The 21,181-nt window shown below is 49.3% G+C and overlaps 1 protein-coding gene across 2 annotated transcripts; it reads left to right on the top strand.

Annotated features, from left to right (window-relative positions):
- The first annotated feature begins 240 nt into the window (after window positions 1-240).
- On the top strand, window positions 241-21,118 carry CFAP144 (cilia and flagella associated protein 144). 2 transcript variants are annotated; one of them, XM_075914609.1, is made up of 4 exons: window positions 241-377; window positions 6,387-6,446; window positions 17,031-17,134; window positions 20,819-21,118. In XM_075914609.1, the coding sequence occupies exons 1-4, from the start codon at window positions 245-247 to the stop codon at window positions 20,930-20,932; spliced, it is 411 nt and encodes a 136-aa protein (XP_075770724.1). In that variant the 5' UTR covers window positions 241-244; the 3' UTR covers window positions 20,933-21,118. The 2 variants fall into 2 exon arrangements, with proteins under 2 accessions (XP_075770724.1, XP_075770725.1); XM_075914610.1 differs by lacking the exon at window positions 6,387-6,446 and having other exon boundaries at window positions 244-377.
- Window positions 21,119-21,181: the final 63 nt, after the last annotated feature.

Here is a 21,181-nt window from a genome sequence, read left to right as displayed (position 1 = left end):
CCCCGCGGATGCGCCTGTCGCGCTAGAGCTCTGCCACCGGACAGAGATTCAAAAATGCCGGCCGAGAAGACAGCCAATCAGCAGCGGGACTTTTAACTCGCCAGCCAATTGGAACAGAGGAGGGGGCGTGGCCTGAGCCGCACCTATTAGCGAACTCGCTGCCTTTGAGCCCGGATCCCGAGAGAACCGCCGTTGCCTAGGGAACAAGAGGGAAACAAACGGACTCGCTGCGCGCGGGGCCGTCATGGCGGCGCGGGCCCGAGACAAGGAGCCGCCCGACCTGGTGCATCAGAACCAGATCTTCTGCGAGACCGTCCGCAAGGAGCTGCGCTGCCAGAGGCTGCACACGGAGTACGGGCTCAACCCGCGCAAACGCGGTGAGGCGGGGCGGGGCACGAGAGCGGGTAGCCCCCTCCAGGGAGGCAAGGGGGAGGGCTGAATCCCCTTTGAGAGGTAGGGGGAGGGGCACGTCCCTCCAAACGGGGGGAGGCAGGAGAGCGGGTAGCCCCCTCCAGGGAGGCAAGGGGGAGGGCTGAATCCCCTTTGAGAGGTAGGGGGAGGGGCACGTCCCTCCAAACGGGGGGAGGCAGGAGAGCGGGTAGCCCCCTCCAGTGAGGCAAGGGGGAGGGCTGAATCCCCTTTGAGAGGTAGGGGGAGGGGAGGCGCAAACGGGGTGAGGCGGGGAGCAGGGCACGTCCCTCCAAACGGGGGGAGGCAGGAGAGCGGGTAGCCCCCTCCAATGAGGCAAGGGGGAGGACTGAATCCCCTTTGAGAGGTAGGGGGAGGGGAGGCGCAAACGGGGTGAGGCGGGGGGGCAGGGCACGTCCCTCCAAACGGGGGGAGGCAGGAGAGCGGGTAGCCCCCTCCAATGAGGCAAGGGGGAGGGCTGAATCCCCTTTGAGAGGTAGGGGGAGGGGAGGCGCAAACGGGGTGAGGCGGGGGGCAGGGCACGTCCCTCCAAACGGGGGGAGGCACGAGAGCGGGTAGCCCCCTCCAGGGAGGCAAGGGGGAGGGCTGAATCCCCTTTGAGATGGTGGGGAGGGGAGGCGCAAACGGGGTGAGGCGGGGGGGCAGGGCACGTCCCTCCAAACGGGGGGAGGCAGGAGAGCGGGTAGCCCCCTCCAGTGAGGCAAGGGGGAGGACTGAATCCCCTTTGAGAGGTAGGGGGAGGGGAGGCGCAAACGGGGTGAGGCGGGGGGGCAGGGCACGTCCCTCCAAACGGGGGGAGGCAGGAGAGCGGGTAGCCCCCTCCAGTGAGGCAAGGGGGAGGACTGAATCCCCTTTGAGAGGTAGGGGGAGGGGAGGCGCAAACGGGGTGAGGCGGGGGGGCAGGGCACGTCCCTCCAAACGGGGGGAGGTAGGAGAGCGGGTAGCCCCCTCCAGTGAGGCAAGGGGGAGGACTGAATCCCCTTTGAGAGGTAGGGGGAGGGGAGGCGCAAACGGGGTGAGGCGGGGGGCAGGGCACGTCCCTCCAAACGGGGGGAGGCAGGAGAGCGGGTAGCCCCCTCCAATGAGGCAAGGGGGAGGGCTGAATCCCCTTTGAGAAGCGGGGAGGGAAGGTGTAAAGGGGGTGAGCTATAGGTGTGGACTATGGGGTTGCCTCTACGAAGTGGATCAGGCGGGACCAGCCTGCTTTCTTGGGGAGACAGAGTGCTCGGCAACATGTTCAGCTAGAGCATGGCCACCTTGTGCTGCTGAGGCACCCACATAGCCAGGTGAATTGTGGTGGATGGGGGTAGATCCAGAACCAGAGCTGGTGGCCTGGCATCACAACATTTGGGGCAAGATGGGGGGTAAGTCTTACACAATCATAGAACCAGAAGGAACCTCAAGAGGTCATCAGTTCTAGCACTCTGCACTCATGGCAGGACCAAGCACCTTCTAGACTAGGGTCAGGCAAGATTCAGCCTTTGGGCTTTCAATCTAGCCAATGTGCCCCTGCAGCACTGGGCAGCACGGCTCAAAGTCCCTAGCTCAGACCTGAGCAAAATACAGGCTGCAGACCGTATTTGGCTGGCCAAGCCTCCTGACCCGGCCCACACACACAGCAGGGAGCCTCAGACAGGCTCCTTGGTTGCTTCACCATACTTGCATGCCAATCAGAAAAGTGACTGTCTGGTTTTCTCTTTCAAAACTGAGCCCAGAGAGGAGAGGGGAAGGCTTCAGGCACTGCCCCCGCCCCCAGCACAACCCCATTGTCATTTCTGGCCAGAAACCGGCCAAACGGAGCTCCCTGCTTGAATAACAGGCAGCACATGAAGCACCATCACCTCCCTCCCCTCTGGCTCATAGTTATTCACATGTGTATATGGCTCTGCAGCCTGTCTCAGCCTGAAACTGCTGAGCTGCTAGCTGGGAGTCACCAAAGTAAGTCTCCAGTAAAAGCCTGACTCTGGCACTCTAGCCCCTCTTCCCTCCCCCCCAACCCTCTACCTCACTCCTGCACCCCAATCCCCTGCCTTGGGTCACAACCCAAACCCCTACACCCACTCCTGTACCCCAATTCATGATCTTAAGGAAAGGTAGAAGGGAGACCAGCACAATTGAGGTAATGGATTTCAGGAAAGCAGATTTTGATAAGCTCAGAGAACTTGTAGGTAAGGTCCCATGGGAAGCAAGACTGAAGGGAAAAACAACTGAGGAGAGTTGGAAGTATTTCAAAGGGACGTTGTTAAGGGCCCAAAAGCAAACAATTCCGCTGTGTAGGAAAGATAGAAAATATGGCAAAAGACCAGCTTGGCTTAACAAGGAGATCTTGCATGATCTCAAAATAAAAAAGGAGTCATATAAAAAATGGAAACTAGGACAAATAACAAAGGATGAATATAGGCAAGCAACACGGGAATGCAGGGGCAAGATTAGGAAGGCAAAGGCACAAAATGAGATCAAACTAGCTACAGGCATAAAGGGAAACAAGGAGAGCTTTTATAAACACATTAAAAGCAAGAGGAAGACCAAGGACAGGGTAGGCCCACTGCTTAGTGAGGAGGGAGAAGCAGTAACAGGAAACTTGGAAATGGCAGAGATGCTCAATGACTTCTTTGTTTCGGTCTTCACCGAGAAGTCTGGAGGTGTGCCTAACGTAGTGAATACAAGCAGAGAGAGGGTAAGTTTAGAAGATAGGATACACAAAGAACAAGTTAAAAATCACTTAGGAAAGTTAGATGTCGGCAAGTCACCAGGTCCTGATGAAATGCATCCCAGGATACTCAAGGAGCTGATAGAGGAGGTATCTGAGCCTTTAGCTATGATTTTTGAAAAATCATGGCAGACAAGGGAGATTCCAGAAGACTGGAAAAGGGCAAATATTGTGCCCATCTATAAAAAGGGAAATAAGAACAACCCAGGAAACTACAGACCGGTCAGTTTAACGTCTGTCCCAGGGAAGATAATGGAGCAGGTAATTAAGGAAATCATATGCAAACACTTGGAAGGTAATAAAGTGATAGGGAATAACCAGCATGGGTTTGTGAAGAACAAGTCATGCCAAACTAATCTGATAGCTTTCTTTGATAGGATAACGAGCCTTGTGGGTAAGGGAGAAGCGGTGGATGTCATATACCTAGACTTTAGTAAGGCATTTGATACGGTCTCGCATGATATTCTTATTGATAAACTAGGTAAATATAACTTAGATAGGGCCACGATAAGGTGGGTGCATAATTGGCTGGATAACCGTAGTCAGAGAGTTGTTGTTAACGGTTCTAAATCCTGCTGGAAAGGGATAACAAGTGGAGTTCCTCAAGGGTCTGTTTTGGGACCCGTACTGTTCAATATCTTCATCAATGATGTAGATATTGGGATAGAGAGTACGCTTATTAAGTTTGCAGATGATACCAAACTGGGTGGGGTTGCGACTTCTTTGGAGGATAGGGACATAATTCAAAATGACCTTAGCAAGTTAGAGAAATGGTCAGAGGTAAACAGGATGAGGTTTAATAAAGAGAAATGCAAAGTGCTCCACTTAAGAAGGAACAATCAGTTCCATACATACAAGATGGGAAGCGACTGTCTAGGAAGGAGCATGGCGGAAAGGGATCTAGGGGTCATAGTGGACCACAAGTTGAATATGAGTCAACAGTGTGATGCTGTTGCAAAAAAAGCAAATATGATTCTAGGTTGTATCAACAGGTGTGTTGTAAGCAAAACTCGTGAAGTCATTCTGCCGCTCTACTCTGCACTAGTTAGGCCTCAGCTGGAGTACTGTGTCCAGTTCTGGGCGCCACATTTCAAGAAAGATGTGGAGAAATTGGAAAGGGTACAGAGAAGAGCGACAAGAATGATTAAAGGTTTAGAGAACATGACCTATGAAGCCAGGCTTCATGAACTGGGCTTGTTTAGTTTGGAAAAAAGAAGATTAAGGGGGGACATGATAGCAGTTTTCAAATATCTAAAAGGGTGTCACAAGGAGGAAGGCGAAAATTTGTTCCTCTTGGTTTCTGAGGACAGGACAAGGAGTAATGGGCTTAAAGTGCAGCAAGGGAGGTTTAGATTGGACATTAGGAAAAAATTCCTAACTGTCAGGGTGGTCAAATATTGGAATAAATTGCCAAGGGAGGTGGTGGAATCTCCCTCTCTGGAGATATTTAAGAACAGGTTAGATAGACATCTGTCAGGGATGGTGTAGACGGAGCTTGGTCCTGCCTTGAGGGCGGGGGGCTGGACTCGATGACCTCTCGAGGTCCCTTCCAGTCCTATTATTCTATGATTCTATTATTCTAATCCTCTGCCCCAACCCCTTCCTGCCCTAGGTCACATCCAAAGTCCCTGCACACCAGTTCTAGGTCATAACCCAAACCCCTGCATCCCAGTCCAGTGCCTCAGGTTACAACCACCTCCTTCACCTAAACTCCTTCCCAGACCCCACTCTCCCTCCTACACCCCAATCTCTTACCCCAAACTCCCTTCTGCACCTAACCTCCCTCTCAGACCATGCACTTCCTCCATTAATATCATGGAAGTGTGTGGCCCTCAACCACTTTCCAAAATCTTGGAGTGACACCACCCATCCACAATTACTGTCCACCCCTGTGCTAGCTGCTCTCTGGGGTGGGGGAAGGCTTCATGAGCTGCCTCCACATCCAGCAAAATTTCTCATTTCCTATTGGCTGGAATCTGGCAAAGGGGAGTGGAGAGATTTTGCTGGAGGGTGGAGTAGGGGCAGTGCACCCTAGCATAGATAGCCACATGAAACCGCCAGCTGAGGGCTGCTGGGAAGTTTACCTGAGAGTGCTGCTGGCTAGGAGCTGATTAGGAAAGCATCTCCCAGCCAAAGCCTGCCTCTGGCACCCTACCGCCTCCTATATCCAACTCCTTCAGGCCAGAATTCTCTCCTGCACCCATACCCCCTTCCAGACTCTACACCTGAATCCCCTGCCCCATGTCACAACTCCCTCCTTCACCCAAACTTCCTCTCAGACCCCCACACCCTCTCCTGCACCCCAGTCCTCTACCCTGAGCTCCCTTCTGCACCAAACCTCTGTCCCAGACCCTCCACCTCCGCCACAGAAAAGTGCAGCCCTTGACTACTTACCAAAATCTTGGAGTAGGCCCCCCCCCTTCAAAAAATATCACCTATCCCTGAACTAGCCTCATGTAGTCAGCCAGCTCTCTATGTTCATCCACCAACTACCCCACAGGTCACAGTTTAGGAATCAAGCAGATCAATCAGTGAAGTCTGCTCTCTGGTCACAAACAGCACATAATACCAGGGTCCCATGGTCTCAAAGCTAATTCCCTTCCGTTCCCAGGAGAAATTGGGAGACTGCCTGCATCCTCTCCCAACCTAGTCTCTTCTCCCTAAGGGTATGTCTACACTACCCCGCTAATTCGAACTAGCGGGGTAACGTAGGCATACCGCACTTGCAAATGAAGCCCGGGATTTGAATTTCCCGGGCTCCATTTGCATAAGCCGGGCGCCGCCATTTTTAAATCACGGCTGGTTCGAACCCCGTGCCGCGCGGCTACACGCGGCACGAACTAGGTAGTTCGAACTAGGCTTCCTAGTTCAAACTACCGTTACTCCTCATTCCACGAGGAGTAACGGTAGTTCAAACTAGGAAGCGTAGTTCGTGCCGCGTGTAGCCGCGCGGCACGGGGTTCGAACCAGCCGGGATTTAAAAATGGCGGCGCCCGGCTTATGCAAATGGAGCCCGGGAAATTCAAATCCCGGGCTTCATTTGCAAGTGCGGTATGCCTACATTACCCCGCTAGTTCGAGTTAGCGGGGTAGTGTAGACATACCCCCACAGCTTAAGTGAGCTGGCAGAACACTGGCTAGGGGGAGCTCGATGGACCCTTTATCATAAAACTTGTGTTTTGTCTGAAACTGCTGGTAATATTAATACCACAATAGCAACTCACATGCATCATCACATTTCTCCCCAGTTCACACGATCACCAGGAAACCAATGTCTTGGCATGATAATATAGAAGAGCCTGCGGATGGTAAGGAATCTCTGAACAGCTGTTGAAATAGTTAGATAAGGAAGTAATTATCAGAGAACTGATTTATAATCTCTTTGCATATTGTAAAATAAACTAAACTTTCTTTAACAGTTTAAAAAACACTCCTGAAAAAGATTAGAAACACTGGATATGCAAAGTGGCAGCTGCACATGAACTATTAATAAGACAGTGTTACCTATATCTTATTTTCCAGCTGGATTGACTGGACAGGATAATGTTGGACAACCTGTTAATACTTGAGGAGACAGGATTGGGAAAAGTATGAGCCAGGCCCAAGAACAAAGGAATTATCAAAGTAGTATAACGGTTCCTAATGTGTGGACCTTTGTATATTTTGTCCCCACATTTAGAGCGTCAGTTTTCTAAGAAACTAATGATGTCTTGGTGAACTTTCTGATGCACTTCTCTGCCTTTATGGGCTCAGCAATCATGAGATTAAGTGTTACAACGCCCTTTATTTTTTTCCATATAGCTCTGCCATTGAGAAGTGTAAACTTAAGAAACCAAGGAAGCACCACAGAGCCTTGAGTCAGCAGAGGGAAAGCACTAGCTGGGAAGGCCTTTGGAGAAGGCCAGTTTTTAGGCAAGAGTTGCTTGAAAAGCAGGAAGACAGAGAAGAGAGACTATGCCTAGCTTGGGACTGGGATAAAAGAAATTAATTGTTAAAGAGAGGAAGAGGGACTGGGCCCAGTTGAAACAGGACGAAGACTGAAGGATTAAGTTTTCTTTTAAAAGACTCTTTGCTAGATACAATAAATTGGATCCAAGAACAGGAATTGTTTTGAAATGCTAGTCTGTGTTGACTTTTTTAACGGGAGACCCAATTAAGGTGAAATTGAGGCAGGCTTCAGCAGAGCCATATTTGGCCAGGACAGATGTGGCTTTTGGCATACTTGCTAACTTAAAGCTTTCCAGACGTACATACAACACAGCTAACAATTGCACATAGGTGGAAATGTTGCAAAGTTAGTATCCAGGTTTCACTTTTAAATGCCAGTCAAAGGAATTTGGTGAGTATGTTGTTACTGTATAACTTAATGCTACAACAGTCAAAGGTATTATTTGGGTGAACTATATTAAAAATAGAATGTGATTAGTCTGTCAAAGCATATGCATAAGGGTACAGAGGTTAAGATGTTTATATGCAACTAACTGCTATATCCTGACTTGATTGTTTAACCATGCAAATGATAATGTTCAACTTTTTTTAATGAACTAATTATTATTCATAGATTGCAAGGCCCGAAGGGACCACTGTGGTGTTATTTAGTCTGAATTCCTGTATAATGAAGGCCATAGAACTTCCCCAAAATAATTTCTATAGAAGATCTTTTGGAGTAACTGGAACCAAAATGGGAGCCACAAGGCGCCATGGCTACGAACCCTTTAGGTCAGTGGTAGGGAACCTTTTTTTGGGTCGGGGCCCACTGACCCACAGAAAAAATCAGTTGGGGGCCACCCACAAGTGAGGAGCAAAAAGAAAAAACCCTCACTGACATGGCCCCTGACTGAGAAGGAGAAAGACACTTCCCACATTACTCTGGCACGCCAGAGCCTAGGGGGGTTCAGGCTACTAGATTTTGTGTGCTGCAGCCTCACATGGGGATTGCAGGAGGAATGGAGTGCCAGCACAGGCTCCCCAATGCTGGAAGGAGCCCTGAGCCCCCAAGCCAGATCCAAGCAAGCCAGGGGCAGCATCCAGCACCCAGGCCTTAGGTTCCCCACCCCTGCTTTAGATAAACAAAGTGGCATGGATGTGTAGCAGCTTTCCCAAAGCAGGCTTGTGATCCACTTTGAGAAACACTGCTGCAGAGAATGCATATCTCCCACCCTCACCTCTTCGGAGAGAGGGATTAAGACTATTAAATAGGGTAAGGATCTCAGTTTAAATTCAGGTTTAATATTCCCAGAGCTCATACACCAAATGGATGACACTGCATATGGAAAAAGGGCACAAGAGGCTTCATAACCAACCACAACTCACAGGATCCATGTGGCTAAAGGGGCTGTGTGCTCCCTGCTCACACACCTAGGAGCCGGGTCTGATGCCAGCCATTTCTGGGGTGCAGCACAGTCTGCAGTGCTAGGACAGGCAGGTAGCCAGGCTTAGCACCCCCATAGGTCACCTGATCACTCTGAGCAATGAGACTCAGTGCCTGAAATTCCATGACCAAATGCTGGGTTGTGACCTATAGTTTGAAAAACACTGCTTTAAATTTCCTCTAGATGTCTTCTAAGAGACAAGCAAGCAGTGGAAGTACTGGTAATTCTGCTAAGCATAAACGCATTTTTTATGTTTTATCTACTTGTGCCAATACAATAAAATTGTGTAAGAACACTAACACTTTGTTATGAAGAGAGCTGATAACCCTTAGCTAGGCACAGGCTTATAAGGGTGTATCAGTACAGTCATACATTATTAAATAGTATTGCAAGTGCTGTTCCATTTATTCGCCTCGGTGAAATAAAAATAGAGACCCACTCACTACAATATTAACCTCCTGTGGTTCAACAAATTCTTTGGTTCAGAAATGGCCAGTCCCCTGCATGCCACATGAGAGAGGTTCAACCTGTTTAGCACTAACCCTAAACTATTCCTGAAAAGAAAATAAATTATACACATAAATTCTTGCTGAGAGAAGAGGGTGATTAGGTGTGGGAAAACTAGTCCAGAATAGATGGTGAGAGGTTTGGGTCTGTGTTGAGCGATGGAGCTATAATGAAGATAGGTGGTAGGAGAGAGAAAAGGTATTGGCAAACTTGGGGAAAGAATGGGAGAAAGAAGAGCACAGGAAGCACTGGACAATGAGAGGTAGCAAAGGAAGCTGAAGAGCTAGAGAATGTCATCTTAGCTCTGAACTCCCCCCCTCCATGGGTCTAGATCTGAGAAAGATCTGAGCTCCTTTCCCTGGCCTCTCTTGTGTCCTGAGATCTGGGAAACTCTTTCCCTCATACAGTGTCTGAGTCCCCCATCCTGTCCCTCCACATGAGCCTGGCGCTCAGGGGCCCTTCACTCAGCAGGTGTCTGAGCTTCATTTTGCCCATAGTGTGAGCCAGGAAGGTGTAATGCAGATTTAAATACAGGCAGTCCCCGACTTACGCGGATCCGACTTACGTCGGATCCGCACTTACGAACGGAGCTTTCTCGCCCCGGAAGTCGGGGCGAGAAAGCCCCGTTCGTAAGCTGCTCTGGTGCCCTTGGTCTGCTGGAGACCGTCTCCAGCAGACCAGGGGCACCGGGCGGGTTCCCGCGCTTCTGAGGCTTTGCCAGAGCAAAGCCTCGGAAGCGTGGGAACCGCTGCTGCTGCCACTTGGGTGCCGGTGCCTGTGGTCTGCTGGGGACCGTCCCCAGCAGACCACAGGCACCGGGACCCAAGCGGCAGCAGCGGGCGGGTTCCTGCGCTTCTGAGGCTTTGCCAGAGCAAAGCCTCAGAAGCGCGGGAACCCCCGCTGCTGCCGCATGAGACCCGGTGCCTGTGGTCTGCTGGGGACGGTCCCCAGCAGACCACAGGCACCCGGACTGAAGCCGCAGCCGCGGCGGTTCCCCGCGCCTCTGAGGCTTTGCTCTGGCAAAGCCTCAGAGGCGCGGGACCCCCCCGCGGCTGCGGCTTCAGTCAGGGTGCCTGTGGTCTGCTGGGGACGGTCCCCAGCAGACCACAGGCACCCTGACTGAAGCCGCAGCCGCGGGGGGTCCCGTGCCTCAGAGGCTTTGCCAGAGCAAAGCCTCAGAGGCGCGGCACCCCGCTGCCGCTGCGGCTCTGCTCCCCGTGTCCCTGGTCTGCTGGGGGGGGGGCGCAGCTAGTGTGCTCCCCCCCCCCCCCAGCAGACCAGGGTTTTGTTTTGGACTCTGGGGCAGAGCAGCTGGGGCGCTGCCGATTGGTCCTGCAGCGCCCGTGGGCACTACTGGACCAACCCGGCAGCACCCCAGCTGCTCTTCCCCAGGTCCTGATTCAGCCGCTGCTGGTCAGTTTCAGCAGCAGCTGAATCAGGACGTCTGGGGCAGAGCAGATGGGGTGCTGCTGGGTTGGTCCAGTAGCACCCCAGCTGCTCTGCCCCAGGCGTCCCCAAGTCAGCTTCTGCTGAAACTGACCAGCGCTGACTACAGGAAGCCCCAGGCAGAGTTGCTCTGCCCCGGGCTTCCTGGAATCAGTTGCTGATCAGTTTCAGCAGCAGCTGACTTGGGGACGCCTGGGGTTCTTAAGTTGATTCTGTATGTAAGTCAGAACTGGCGGTCAGTTTCAGCAGTGTCTGAATCTGGACGCCAGTTCCGACTTACATACAGATTCAACTTAAGAACAAACCTACAGTCCCTATCTTGTACGTAACCCGGGGACTGCCTGTATCTGAAATACAGGAAATAAATAGTTAAGGTAACATCATCCCAGTATGGGTGTGGCCAGAATACATGTAGGGAGCCCTCTGTATAGAGGGTGACAGACTGGGTGGGCATAGGGCAGGGTGGGCAAAAGGTGGCTTATGGTCCAGATTTGGCCAACCAATCCACTGGATCTGGACTGTGGCCACCTTGCCAGCACCCTCACTACACAGTAGCTCATGTTGTTTTAAACAGGCTGCTAATTGCTCTGAAAGTTGGGGAGGGTTGGGAGAATTTGCACGTTGTCCCTGCCCCCAGCAAAATCCCTCAGGTCCCACTGGCTAATTTCTGAGAAATTTTGCTGGAGGCAGGGGCAGACCGAAGCCTCTTTTCTCCCACTGCTGGAGCAGAGCCACGTGGAGTAGCCAGCACAGCAGACAGGCATGAAGCCTGCCTCACGTTCCTGCTGGGCTGCTGGCTGGCAGCCAACTAGGTAAGAATCTCCCAGCTAGAGCCTGCCTCTGGTGCACACACGCACACACACACCTTCCTCCCCAACTTCTTGCCCCACATCACCAGCGCCCCCAACCGTAGGTTACCACTCAAGCCCTCTGTATCCCCTCTCCCCCTCTCCTTCAGGTCACAACTCCTGTCCAGACTCTGCACTCCCTCCAACCCTCCTCCCCCAGACCAGAATCCTGTCCCTGCACTCTTACCCCTCCTGGACCCTGGACCAGATCGTAACCTCTCCCCCCCCCACCACACTTTATCCAATTTCCCTCAGACTCCACATCCCCTCCTACCACCCAGTCCTATGTCCCAAGTTCCTTTCTGCACCCAACTTCCATCCCTGACCCTACACCCCCTCCACAGAAGTGTGGACTTTGTGCCAGAAGGAATTGCCGTTATTCCTGAAAATAATCAGCATAGTGGCATTGCGCAAGAGGGTTTTTCTTGCGCAAGAAGGGGCAGTGTAGACGTTCCTTCAGGCGCAAGAGCCTCTTCTGCAAAAATGGTGGCTCATTAGGTATGCAAATGAGGCTCAGCGCTATTCCACGCTTAGCCTCATTTGCATATTTCTGGTGCAAGAAGCTGCCAGTGTAGACATAGCCTTGGAGTGGACCCACATTAAAAATTATTGCCCACCCCAGCCTAGGGCATGGCTGGGGGAAGATGGACTGAAGTGGGGCCAAAGGGTTCAGGTGTGGGTGGCCAGATGGCAATTAGAAGGATGGGCCCGGATGACCAGATTCATGTTCAACCCTTTGGTAACCTACTGCATGTGATAGATGTACGTGGCACAGAGGACATGAGACCAGCAAGGTGCAGTTTACTTGCAGTGCTGTGTAATAACTTAATGCAGTGTTTCGCAAAGTGGTTTGTGAAACCACTTTGAGAAACCTGCTAACTAGCCGCTCCGGTGGGTTTCCTTACCAGCGCTGTGGCCACTGAGCCTCACAGCTCCTGTTGGCTCTGGTTCACCATTTGCAGCCAACGGGACCCAGGAAAAGTGGCTCCCTCTTCATTAAGCCACCCCTGTCCTTGGTCTTCCTCTTGCTTCTAATACATTTGTAGAATGTTTTCTTGTTACCCTTTATATGCCTAGCTAGTTTGATCTCATTTTGTGCCCTTTCCTTTCTAATCTTGCCCCTGCATACTTGTATTATTTGCTTATATTTTACCTTTGAACTTGGACCTAATTTCCACTTTTTATAGGACTCCTTTTTGATTGTTAGAGCATCAGCCAGGGTGGTCTTTTTCCATACCGCCTATCTTTTCTATGTAATGGAATAGCATACTCTTGCGCCCTTAATAATGTCACTTTGAACAACTGCCAACTGTTTTTCCTCATCCTTGCTTCTCCTGGGACCTAACCTGCCTGCTCCCTGAGTTTACTAAAGTCTGTCTTCTTGAAATCCATTTTCTTTATTTTGCTGTTCTCTTCTAGCATTCCTTAGAATTATGAACTCTGTCATTTCATGATCACTTTAACTCAAGTTGCCTTCCACTTTCAAATTCTCAACCAGTTCCTCCCTATTTAAAATCAAATCTAGAAAAGCCTCCCTCCAGTAGCTTTCTTCCATTCTGAAATAAAATGTCTCCAGTGTATCCCAAGGTCTTGTTTGATAACACAACAGGGCAAAGATTATTTTTCAAGTAAATGGCTGGGTAGTTGAAGTCCCCCATCACCACCAAGTATGTGCTTTGGATGATTTTCTTAGCTGTCTCTTTTCTTTGGTTAGGTAGTCTGTAAGACCACACCATGACTTCACCCACTTTTTACCTTACCCAGAGACTCTCAACAAGTCTGTCTCCTATGTCCATCTGAACCTCTTTCCAAGTATGTACATTTTTAATATATAAGGCAATACCTTCTCCCTTTTTTCTCCTGTGTATCCTTCCTGAGCAAGCTATACCTTTCTGTACCAAATATTCCAATCATGTGTATTATCCCATCAAGTCTCCATGGTACCAACTATGTCAGTTGTATTTATTTACTAGCATTTCAAGTACTTCCTGCTTATTCCCCATACTTCTTACATTTGTATTAAGACAGCTAATATACTGGTTTGATTTTGCCCCCCCTCCCCCTCCATTTCTGCCTTGTCTCCTTTATCCCTACTGTTATAGTCCATATTCCTCCCAATTTCTGACTTGTCTCCCAGGTCTCCATGTCTTTCCCCTGGCCCCATCAAACCTTATTTGATTGGGAGGATCAAAGAAAACACTACTTGCTCCCAAAACTCCCTCACCTGTATTCCCAGTGTCCTGTAGTCACGTTTGATCTGCTCAAGATCACACCTTGCAATATCATTAGTGCCCACATGTATGAGTAGCATGGAATTGTAGTCAGAGGGCTGAATGAGCTGCTGTAATGTCTCAGATACAGGCCCCTGACGCAGGTCTGCCCACTATTCTGGGTTCAAGACTGGCCGCTAAGGTAGCGGCAACAGACAAGGTTTTCTTTTACTCCCAGTCTGGCAACTTCTTCTCTGGGCCACTTCCCCAAAAGATCCCTCTCGCCATCTTTCCTCTGGCACCTGAACAACCCATCCTGCTCCTCCAAGGCATTCTGTGCCGTTCTCACAGTCCAAAGGTCTCACAGCTTCACCTCACTCCCAACTCTTCCACACCCACTGCCCTCTTCAGGAAGCCTTTATAACAGGGGTGGGCAATAGTTTTAGTGGGGGCCCACTCCAAGATTTTGGTAATCAGTCAAGGGCCACACTTCTATGGAGGGGGTATGGGGTCTGGAACAGTGGGTGCAGAAGAGAGTTTGGGATAGAGGACTGGGGTGCAGGAGGAAGTGTAGGGTCTGAGAGGGAGTTTGGTTGAAGGAGGGGGTTATGATCTGGAGCAGAGGCTTGGGGATGCAGAGTCTGGGTGGGGGGGAGGGAAGGGTGCAGGTGAGGATTCTGGCCTGGGGGAAGAGGGTAGGAGCGGTTGCAGGGGCTGGGAGGGAGTTGTGACCTGGACAAGGCAGGGAGAAGAAATAGAGGGTTTGGTTGATGTCCTGGGGCAGGTAGTTGGGGAGAGAGAGGGTGGGTTGCTAGAGGCAGACTGTGGTTGGGAGTCTCTTACCTAAGTATCAGAGGGGTAGCCGTGTTAGTCTGAATCTGCAAAAGCGACGAGGAGTCCTGTGGCACCTTATAGACTAACTGAAATTCAGTTAGTCTATAAGGTGCCACAGGACTCCTCGTCGCTCTTACCTAAGTGGCTCCCAGCTAGCAGCCCAGCAGGAACCAGAGACAGGTACCATGCCTGTCTGCTGGGCAGGTTACTCCACGTAGCTCTGCTCCAGCACTGGGAGGGAGGGAAGGAAGCTTCACTTTACCTCTTCCTCCAGCAGTTTTTCAGCTCCTAGGATGTGTCTAGACTACAGGGTTTTGTCGACAAAAATGGACTTTTGTCGACAAAATTATACCTGCGTCTACACTGCCACTGAGTTCTGTCAACATAACAGCGACAGAACTCAGCAATTTTGTCGACGGCTGTAAACCTCATTCTACGAGGAATAACGCCTTTTGTCGACAGAGTTCTGTTGACAGAAGGCGTTATTGCATCTTCACTGTCATGTCGACAAAGTGGCTTGCTTTGTCGACAGAACTGGCTGTAGTCTAGATGCTCTTTGTCGACAGAAGCTTTGTTGACAGTATCTGTCGACAAAACTTCTGTCGATAAAAGCCTGTAGTCTATACACACCCCTATTGTCCAGAAACATGCCAATGGAAGCTGAGGGATTTTGCTGGGGGCAGGAACAGCACACACATTCTCCCATCCCTCCCCAGCTTGCAGAGCAATTAGTAACCACCTGTTTAAAACAGTATAAGCTGCTGTGTAGTTAGGGTGCTGGCAAGACGACCACAGGCCGCATCTAGCTGCTAGCTGTCTCTTGCCTACCCCTGCCTTATAAAAAGCCTTAGTGGGCCTCTGGTTATTAGCCTGCTGCTTCTGGCATGCTCTTAGTTGGCCCCAGGTGCCTGCCTGATTATACTGCACAAAGTTTGACTCTGTTTACTCAGTGAAGAGAAAACTATTTACCCAGAGCCCTACATACCTGCCCTCCATTAGAAGGCAGCAGCCAGCTGGTCAGGGTCTGTCACACTGACTACACACACAGGAGACCGGAGTAGTGTTGGCGCATATCCATTTTAGCAGTACTCTCTATTCCTACATCCATGTCATTAATAAAGATGTTAAATAACACTGAACCCAGAACAGATGCCCGTGGAACTCTACTAGAGATCATCTTTCAATCTAACATTAATTCCATGAATAATCTGTGGTTGCTTAGTCAATTATGGTCACTTGATAGCAGTTCTGCCACGCCCAGCCCGCACATCTCCATCTTATTTATCAGAATGGCATGTGGGACTATGTCCAAAGCCTTGCTTGAGTCTAGTCCGTCACATTCCCTCTGACAGCTTAACTGGTTTACTGGATAAAGAAGGAACTCAGGTTTGTTTGCTATTATTTATTCAAAGCCACGCTGTATGCTAGTAATAATTACCCCTTCGTCCTCTGCATATTCAAAAAAAGAATGTTTTATATGTTGCTGTAATAGCTTACCAGGTATCAAAAATCAGGCTGACCCATTTATAGTTCCCTGGCTCCTCCTTTTTCCCCTTTTAAAGATAAATAGTATGTTAATCTCTATCAGTTTCCCAGGATGTCTCCTGTCATCCATGAGTTTCCAAAATTGGTCACTTTTATTAGAAGAATTAAGCCCTTCTTAAATGCAAAACTCACCTTTAACTATTCAGTCATTATTGCCATCTCAGGGGGACCAGACTTAATGACCTGTTACAGTCCTTTCCAAACCTACATTTTTATTATTTTATAACTGTGTATGCACATGGCTTTGCACAGTGAGAGAGCAGCCTTTGGGACAAGGCACTGACCTGGCTTATAAAATTTCACACAGACACAAGTTAACGTAAGTATGAACTGGTTTCCTGAAGTCACAGATCAGGAAGTAAGAACTGGAATAGTAAGGTACCAGGTTACAAGAAAATAACATATGAATGTCAATTGGCAGGATAGGGAGAGGTGGCTGACAGCAAACAGTGTGAGTATGAGGGGCTGTTGTGTAGGAGACAAGGATGACAGAATAGACGAACAGTGGCTATACCACAGCCTTGCACAGGACCAGTCACTGAAGTACAGAAACAGACTTATTTCACTGTTGGCCTCTTGTCTCTCTCTTTTAGGCTGCGTCTAGACTGGCATGATTTTGCGGAAATACTTTTAATGGAAAAGTTTTTCCGTTAAAAGTATTTCCGCAAAAGCATGTCTAGATTGGCATGGATGCTTTTGCGCAAAAGCATCCATGGCCAGTCTAGATGCGATTTTACGCAAGAAAGCCCCGATCGCCATTTTAGCCATCAGGGATTCTTTGCGCAAAACAATTCTTTCCTGTCTACACTGGCCCTCTTGAGCAAGTATTCTTGCGCAAGAGGGCTTTTTACTAAGCGGGAGCGTGAACGTATTTGCGCAAGAAGCACTGATTTTGTATATTACAAAGTTAGTGCTCTTGCGCAAATTCAAGTGGCCAGTGTAGACAGCTGGCAAGTTTTTGCGCAAAAGCAGTCAATCTACACACACCTTAGAGTATAAGCTCCTCAGGGTAATGTCCAAATCTTCCCTTATGTCCAACACAAACACTTAATTATTTGATCTAGTTTCTACACTCTGGTTTAAAATACTCCCCTCTCCCCATATACCCTTTTTTTCCCTTAATCCAACAGCCAAGTTTCTGAATCTTATTCACTATGCTGCACTGGAGCCAACCAAGAAATACACAGAACCACAGACAGAGAGCCAGGAAATTGGCTGGAACACCACTCCCTTGGTGAGTAGGATCCCTAAAGGCTTTATCTGGAGTACAAAAAGTAGCAGCTCAATGTAGGCTTTTGAACTTATTTCTGTGTGAGGAATAAACCTGGAACAAGATAAATTGCAACAAATATAACCAATGGAACAGAGAAGCCTAGGAAACAGGAATGGTTGGGAAAGAGCTAAGATGCTAGTCAGTAGCAAACATTAATTTTTAGTAGAAACTGGTGGAGCATACTGCCCAACTCAGAGGTCCCAAGGGATACTGGACTTGTGGCTCGACCCCCACTCCACCTCTTTCCACTTCTTCCCCCTGCTGCTTCTTATCCCTGCTGTTTCTGCTCCTGCATGCTGCTGAACAGCTGATTGTGGTGGCCAAGAGGCACTGGAAAGGGAAGAATCTTAACCACAGTGCTGACAGTGGGTTTTTGAGCACCCAGGCTGTGTCTTCATTGGCAAGATTTTGTGCAAAAGCAGTTGCTTTTGCGCAAAATCTTGCCGCCTGTCTACACTGGCCGTGAGTATTTGCGCAAGAACACTGACGCTGTAATGTACAAAATCAGTGCTGTTTGCGCAAATACTCTGATGCTCCCGCTCAGGGATAAACCCGCTTGCACAAGTATTCTTGCACAAGAGGCCAGTGTAGACAGGCAACGTTAATTTCTTGTGCAAGAAAGCCCGATGGCTAAAATGGCCATGAGAGTTTTCTTGCGTAAGACAGCGTCTACACTGGCACGGATGCTTTTGCGCAAAAGCACATCTCTTGTGCAAAAGCACATGCCAGTGTAGACGCTCTCTTGCGCAAATACTTTTAACGGGAAAAACTCTTCTGTTAAAAGTATTTGTGCAAAATCTTGCCAGTGTAGACATAGCCCCACTGTTTTACTCCCATGAGTGCTTGAGCCCCAGAGCACCACAGATGCACCCTGCGTCTAAAGCCCAACCTGCATAGGCGCTGCACAGTAGAGAGCAGTGTTCCCTCTATTTTTTCTATCAATGTGCAGAATACATTTTGTTATGTACACCAAACCAAGTCCAGATGTGCACACCAACAGAAACACATGATATCAGTTGTGGATGTGGTGCTAATCAATTGGGAAGCACCTGAATCTCTGCTGGGTGGCCACCCAAATGCTCAGCTTACAGGGAACATTACTAGAGGTGAAGTGATAGGTCCCCGTCCCCCACTCTGGGTATGTCTACACAGTGGGACTATTTCAGGATACTTGAAGTATCCCGAAACAGTTACACCACGTCTTTTGAATGTGCCCGCTATTTCAAGATAGCACACCCGCTATTCAAGGCCTGTTTTGGCCCCCCCCTCCCAGCAGACCAGGCTTTTCTTGCCTACCCCTGGGGTAGAGCAGCTGGGGGCTGCCGGGTTGGTCCGGAGCGGCAGCACCCCAGCTGCTCTGCCCCAGGCATCCTGATTCAGCCACTGCTGGTCAGTTTCAGCAGCGGCTGAATCAGGACGCCTGGGGCAGAGCAGCTGGGGTGCTGCTGGGTTGCTCCAGTAGTGCCGAGGAGCCGTGCTACTGGAGCAACCCAGCAGCACCCCAGCTGCTCTGCCCCAGGCGTCCCCAAGTCAGCCGCTGCTGAAACTGACCAGCGGCTGACTACAGGAAGCCCGAGGCAGAGTTGCTCTGCCCCAGGCTTCCTGGAATCAGCCACTGATCAGTTTCAGCAGCAGCTGACTTGGGGATGCCTGGGTTTCTTAAGTTGAATCTGTATGTAAGTCAGAACTGGCGTCCAGATTCAGCCGCGGTTGAAACTGATCAGTTTCAGCAGCGGCTGACGCCAGTTCCGACTTACATACAGATTCAACTTAAGAACAAACCTACAGTCCCTATCTTGTACGTAACCCGAGGACTGCCTGTACATGTTTTTGGAAACCAACTGCTGACAGAACATAGAACTGATATAATTTTATTTGTTTAAAAGAGTGGAAAAGGAACAGCTAGGCAGTCAGTGGCATAGAGGGAGAGTTTTTAAATGGATAATACCTGCATACAGGCTATCACTAAGAGGTGACAAGGTGTATAGCATGCAAAAAAAGAAACCATTTCTGGCAACAGAGATTTTTATATTGAGCAAGTCATGATTCACACTGCCTGTTTGCCACCAGAAACCCTGACCTCTAGTCTGCTTTCCTGCACAACTCACCTCTCCTTGTTACCGACACCTGATTTGATTGAAACATTACCAATCACACATACACTTTATACTCCATGCACCTCGCACAGTCCTGTTGACTAAGTGATATGTTTATACTAGAAATACTCACGGCAAAGTAGGCTAGTTAGTGGGCCTTACAAGTGGCCCTCCATCTCAGTGGGCCATAATACTATGGTAACCAAGACAGTCTCCCAGGATAGAATGATTTTGTTAACTCTGCTTGCATCCCTACAATTTGCAGTGTGTTAAATGACCCGTAGAAGTACTTTGATTGGATGCAGAGGGAGCACACAGCTCTCACATGTTATATGCTATCAGCATACACCTCAATTCAAGTGCCTTGCTTTAAGTGCATGTCACTTGTATCATACCTGTAGTGGAAAAACCCTACGTGGACAAAAACCAGCAGAATCTGGCCACCCTCTGCATTGGCAGCAGTAAACAAAATGTCTTGAGGGTCACGCATAGAACCTCAATGGGCCGCATGAGGCTGTTGAGCCGCAGGTTACCCGTCACTGCTTTAAAACATTAGCCCTGCAACAGAGCTGCAGCATGAGGGATCCCAATCTTGCATTAAACAATTGTTAACAGTTCCAGCTCCAGAAACAGTAATGCTATAGGTGGGTCAGAGTTATTGGTGACACTGCATGAGCTACAAAAGACACAGCTTGACTTTCAGGTCACTGACTGAAGTTGCAGGACTAGCAGCAAGTGGGGTGGGTGGGAGAATTACATCTAGAACTGAGCACCTCTACACTATAGTTAGACATAAACCAAGGAACTCTCAGTACCATTTTTACATAATCACTATAGAAGAAGTGGTTACCAAAAAACAAATGAAGTTTTTTTTGTGGGCACCTTGGAACTGTACCAATCCTAGAATGAAGAGCTGATGAACCCAGGCTGGTATGGTAAATCTTTTCTATTGCTTTTATCTTAGTGGTGATAAGCCAATAACATCCAATATGAGATTCAGTTATCTTATTAATCATATAGGCTGCGTCTAGACTGGCGTGATTTTGCGGAAATACTTTTAACAGAAAAGTTTTCCGTTAAAAGAATTTCCGCAAAAGCGCGTCTAGATTGGCACGGATGCTTTTGCACAAAAGCATCCGTGGCCAGTTTAGACGCGATTTTGCGCGAGAGAGCCCCGATCACCATTTTAGCCGTCGGGGATTTTTTTGCACAAAACAGTTCTTCCCTGTCTACACTGGCCCTCTTGTGCATGTAGTCTCGCGCAAGAGGGCTTTTTCCCGAGCGGGAGCATGAAAGTATTTGCGCAAGCACTGATTTTGTATATTACAAAGTCAGTGCTCTTGCGCAAATTCAAGCGGCCAGTGTAGACAGCTGGCAAGTTTTTGCGCAAAAGCATTTGCTTTTGCGCAAAATCTTGCCAGTCTAGACACACCCATAGTCTCTAGCCATGCAGCAGAAAGTTGTGGCAACTGACTCCTTGCATCTTTGATTTCAAAGAGAACATCTCCTGGAGACACTCCTTATGCTTTGACCATTTTCTCTTCCACAGGTTAGTGTGGACCGCACCGACCGCAGACTGTACTTCCCGTGCCGGAACACTGAGATCACCAAGTACATGGCTGCCATGTGGCGTCTGAAGGAGCAGAGTGAGAACATGCAGTAGGGTGGTAGTAGCAATACTGCTTCACTAGGCAGAACTACGTGGTGTTGGAGTGTCTAAGGAACGTTGCCATCTTCTCGCTGCCACAAGTAGTCCTGGAGATTTCTGAGCAAGGGAGGAGGAATTGCTGGCTAGATCATACCTCCTGGTAGCCAACAGCAGTTACAGAAATAAACCATGTGAAAGTTCTGCTTCTACCTCTTACTGCTCTCATCCAAGTGGCTGTACTAGCAACCTGCAAAAGGCTCTACA

The sequence above is a fragment of the Pelodiscus sinensis genome, unplaced genomic scaffold (genome assembly GCF_049634645.1).
Source record: "Pelodiscus sinensis isolate JC-2024 unplaced genomic scaffold, ASM4963464v1 ctg65, whole genome shotgun sequence".
In the NCBI taxonomy this organism is placed as follows: Eukaryota; Metazoa; Chordata; order Testudines; family Trionychidae; genus Pelodiscus; species Pelodiscus sinensis.
The sequence above is the reverse complement of the archived record's forward strand: the minus strand, read 5'-3'. Positions and strand labels throughout refer to the sequence as shown.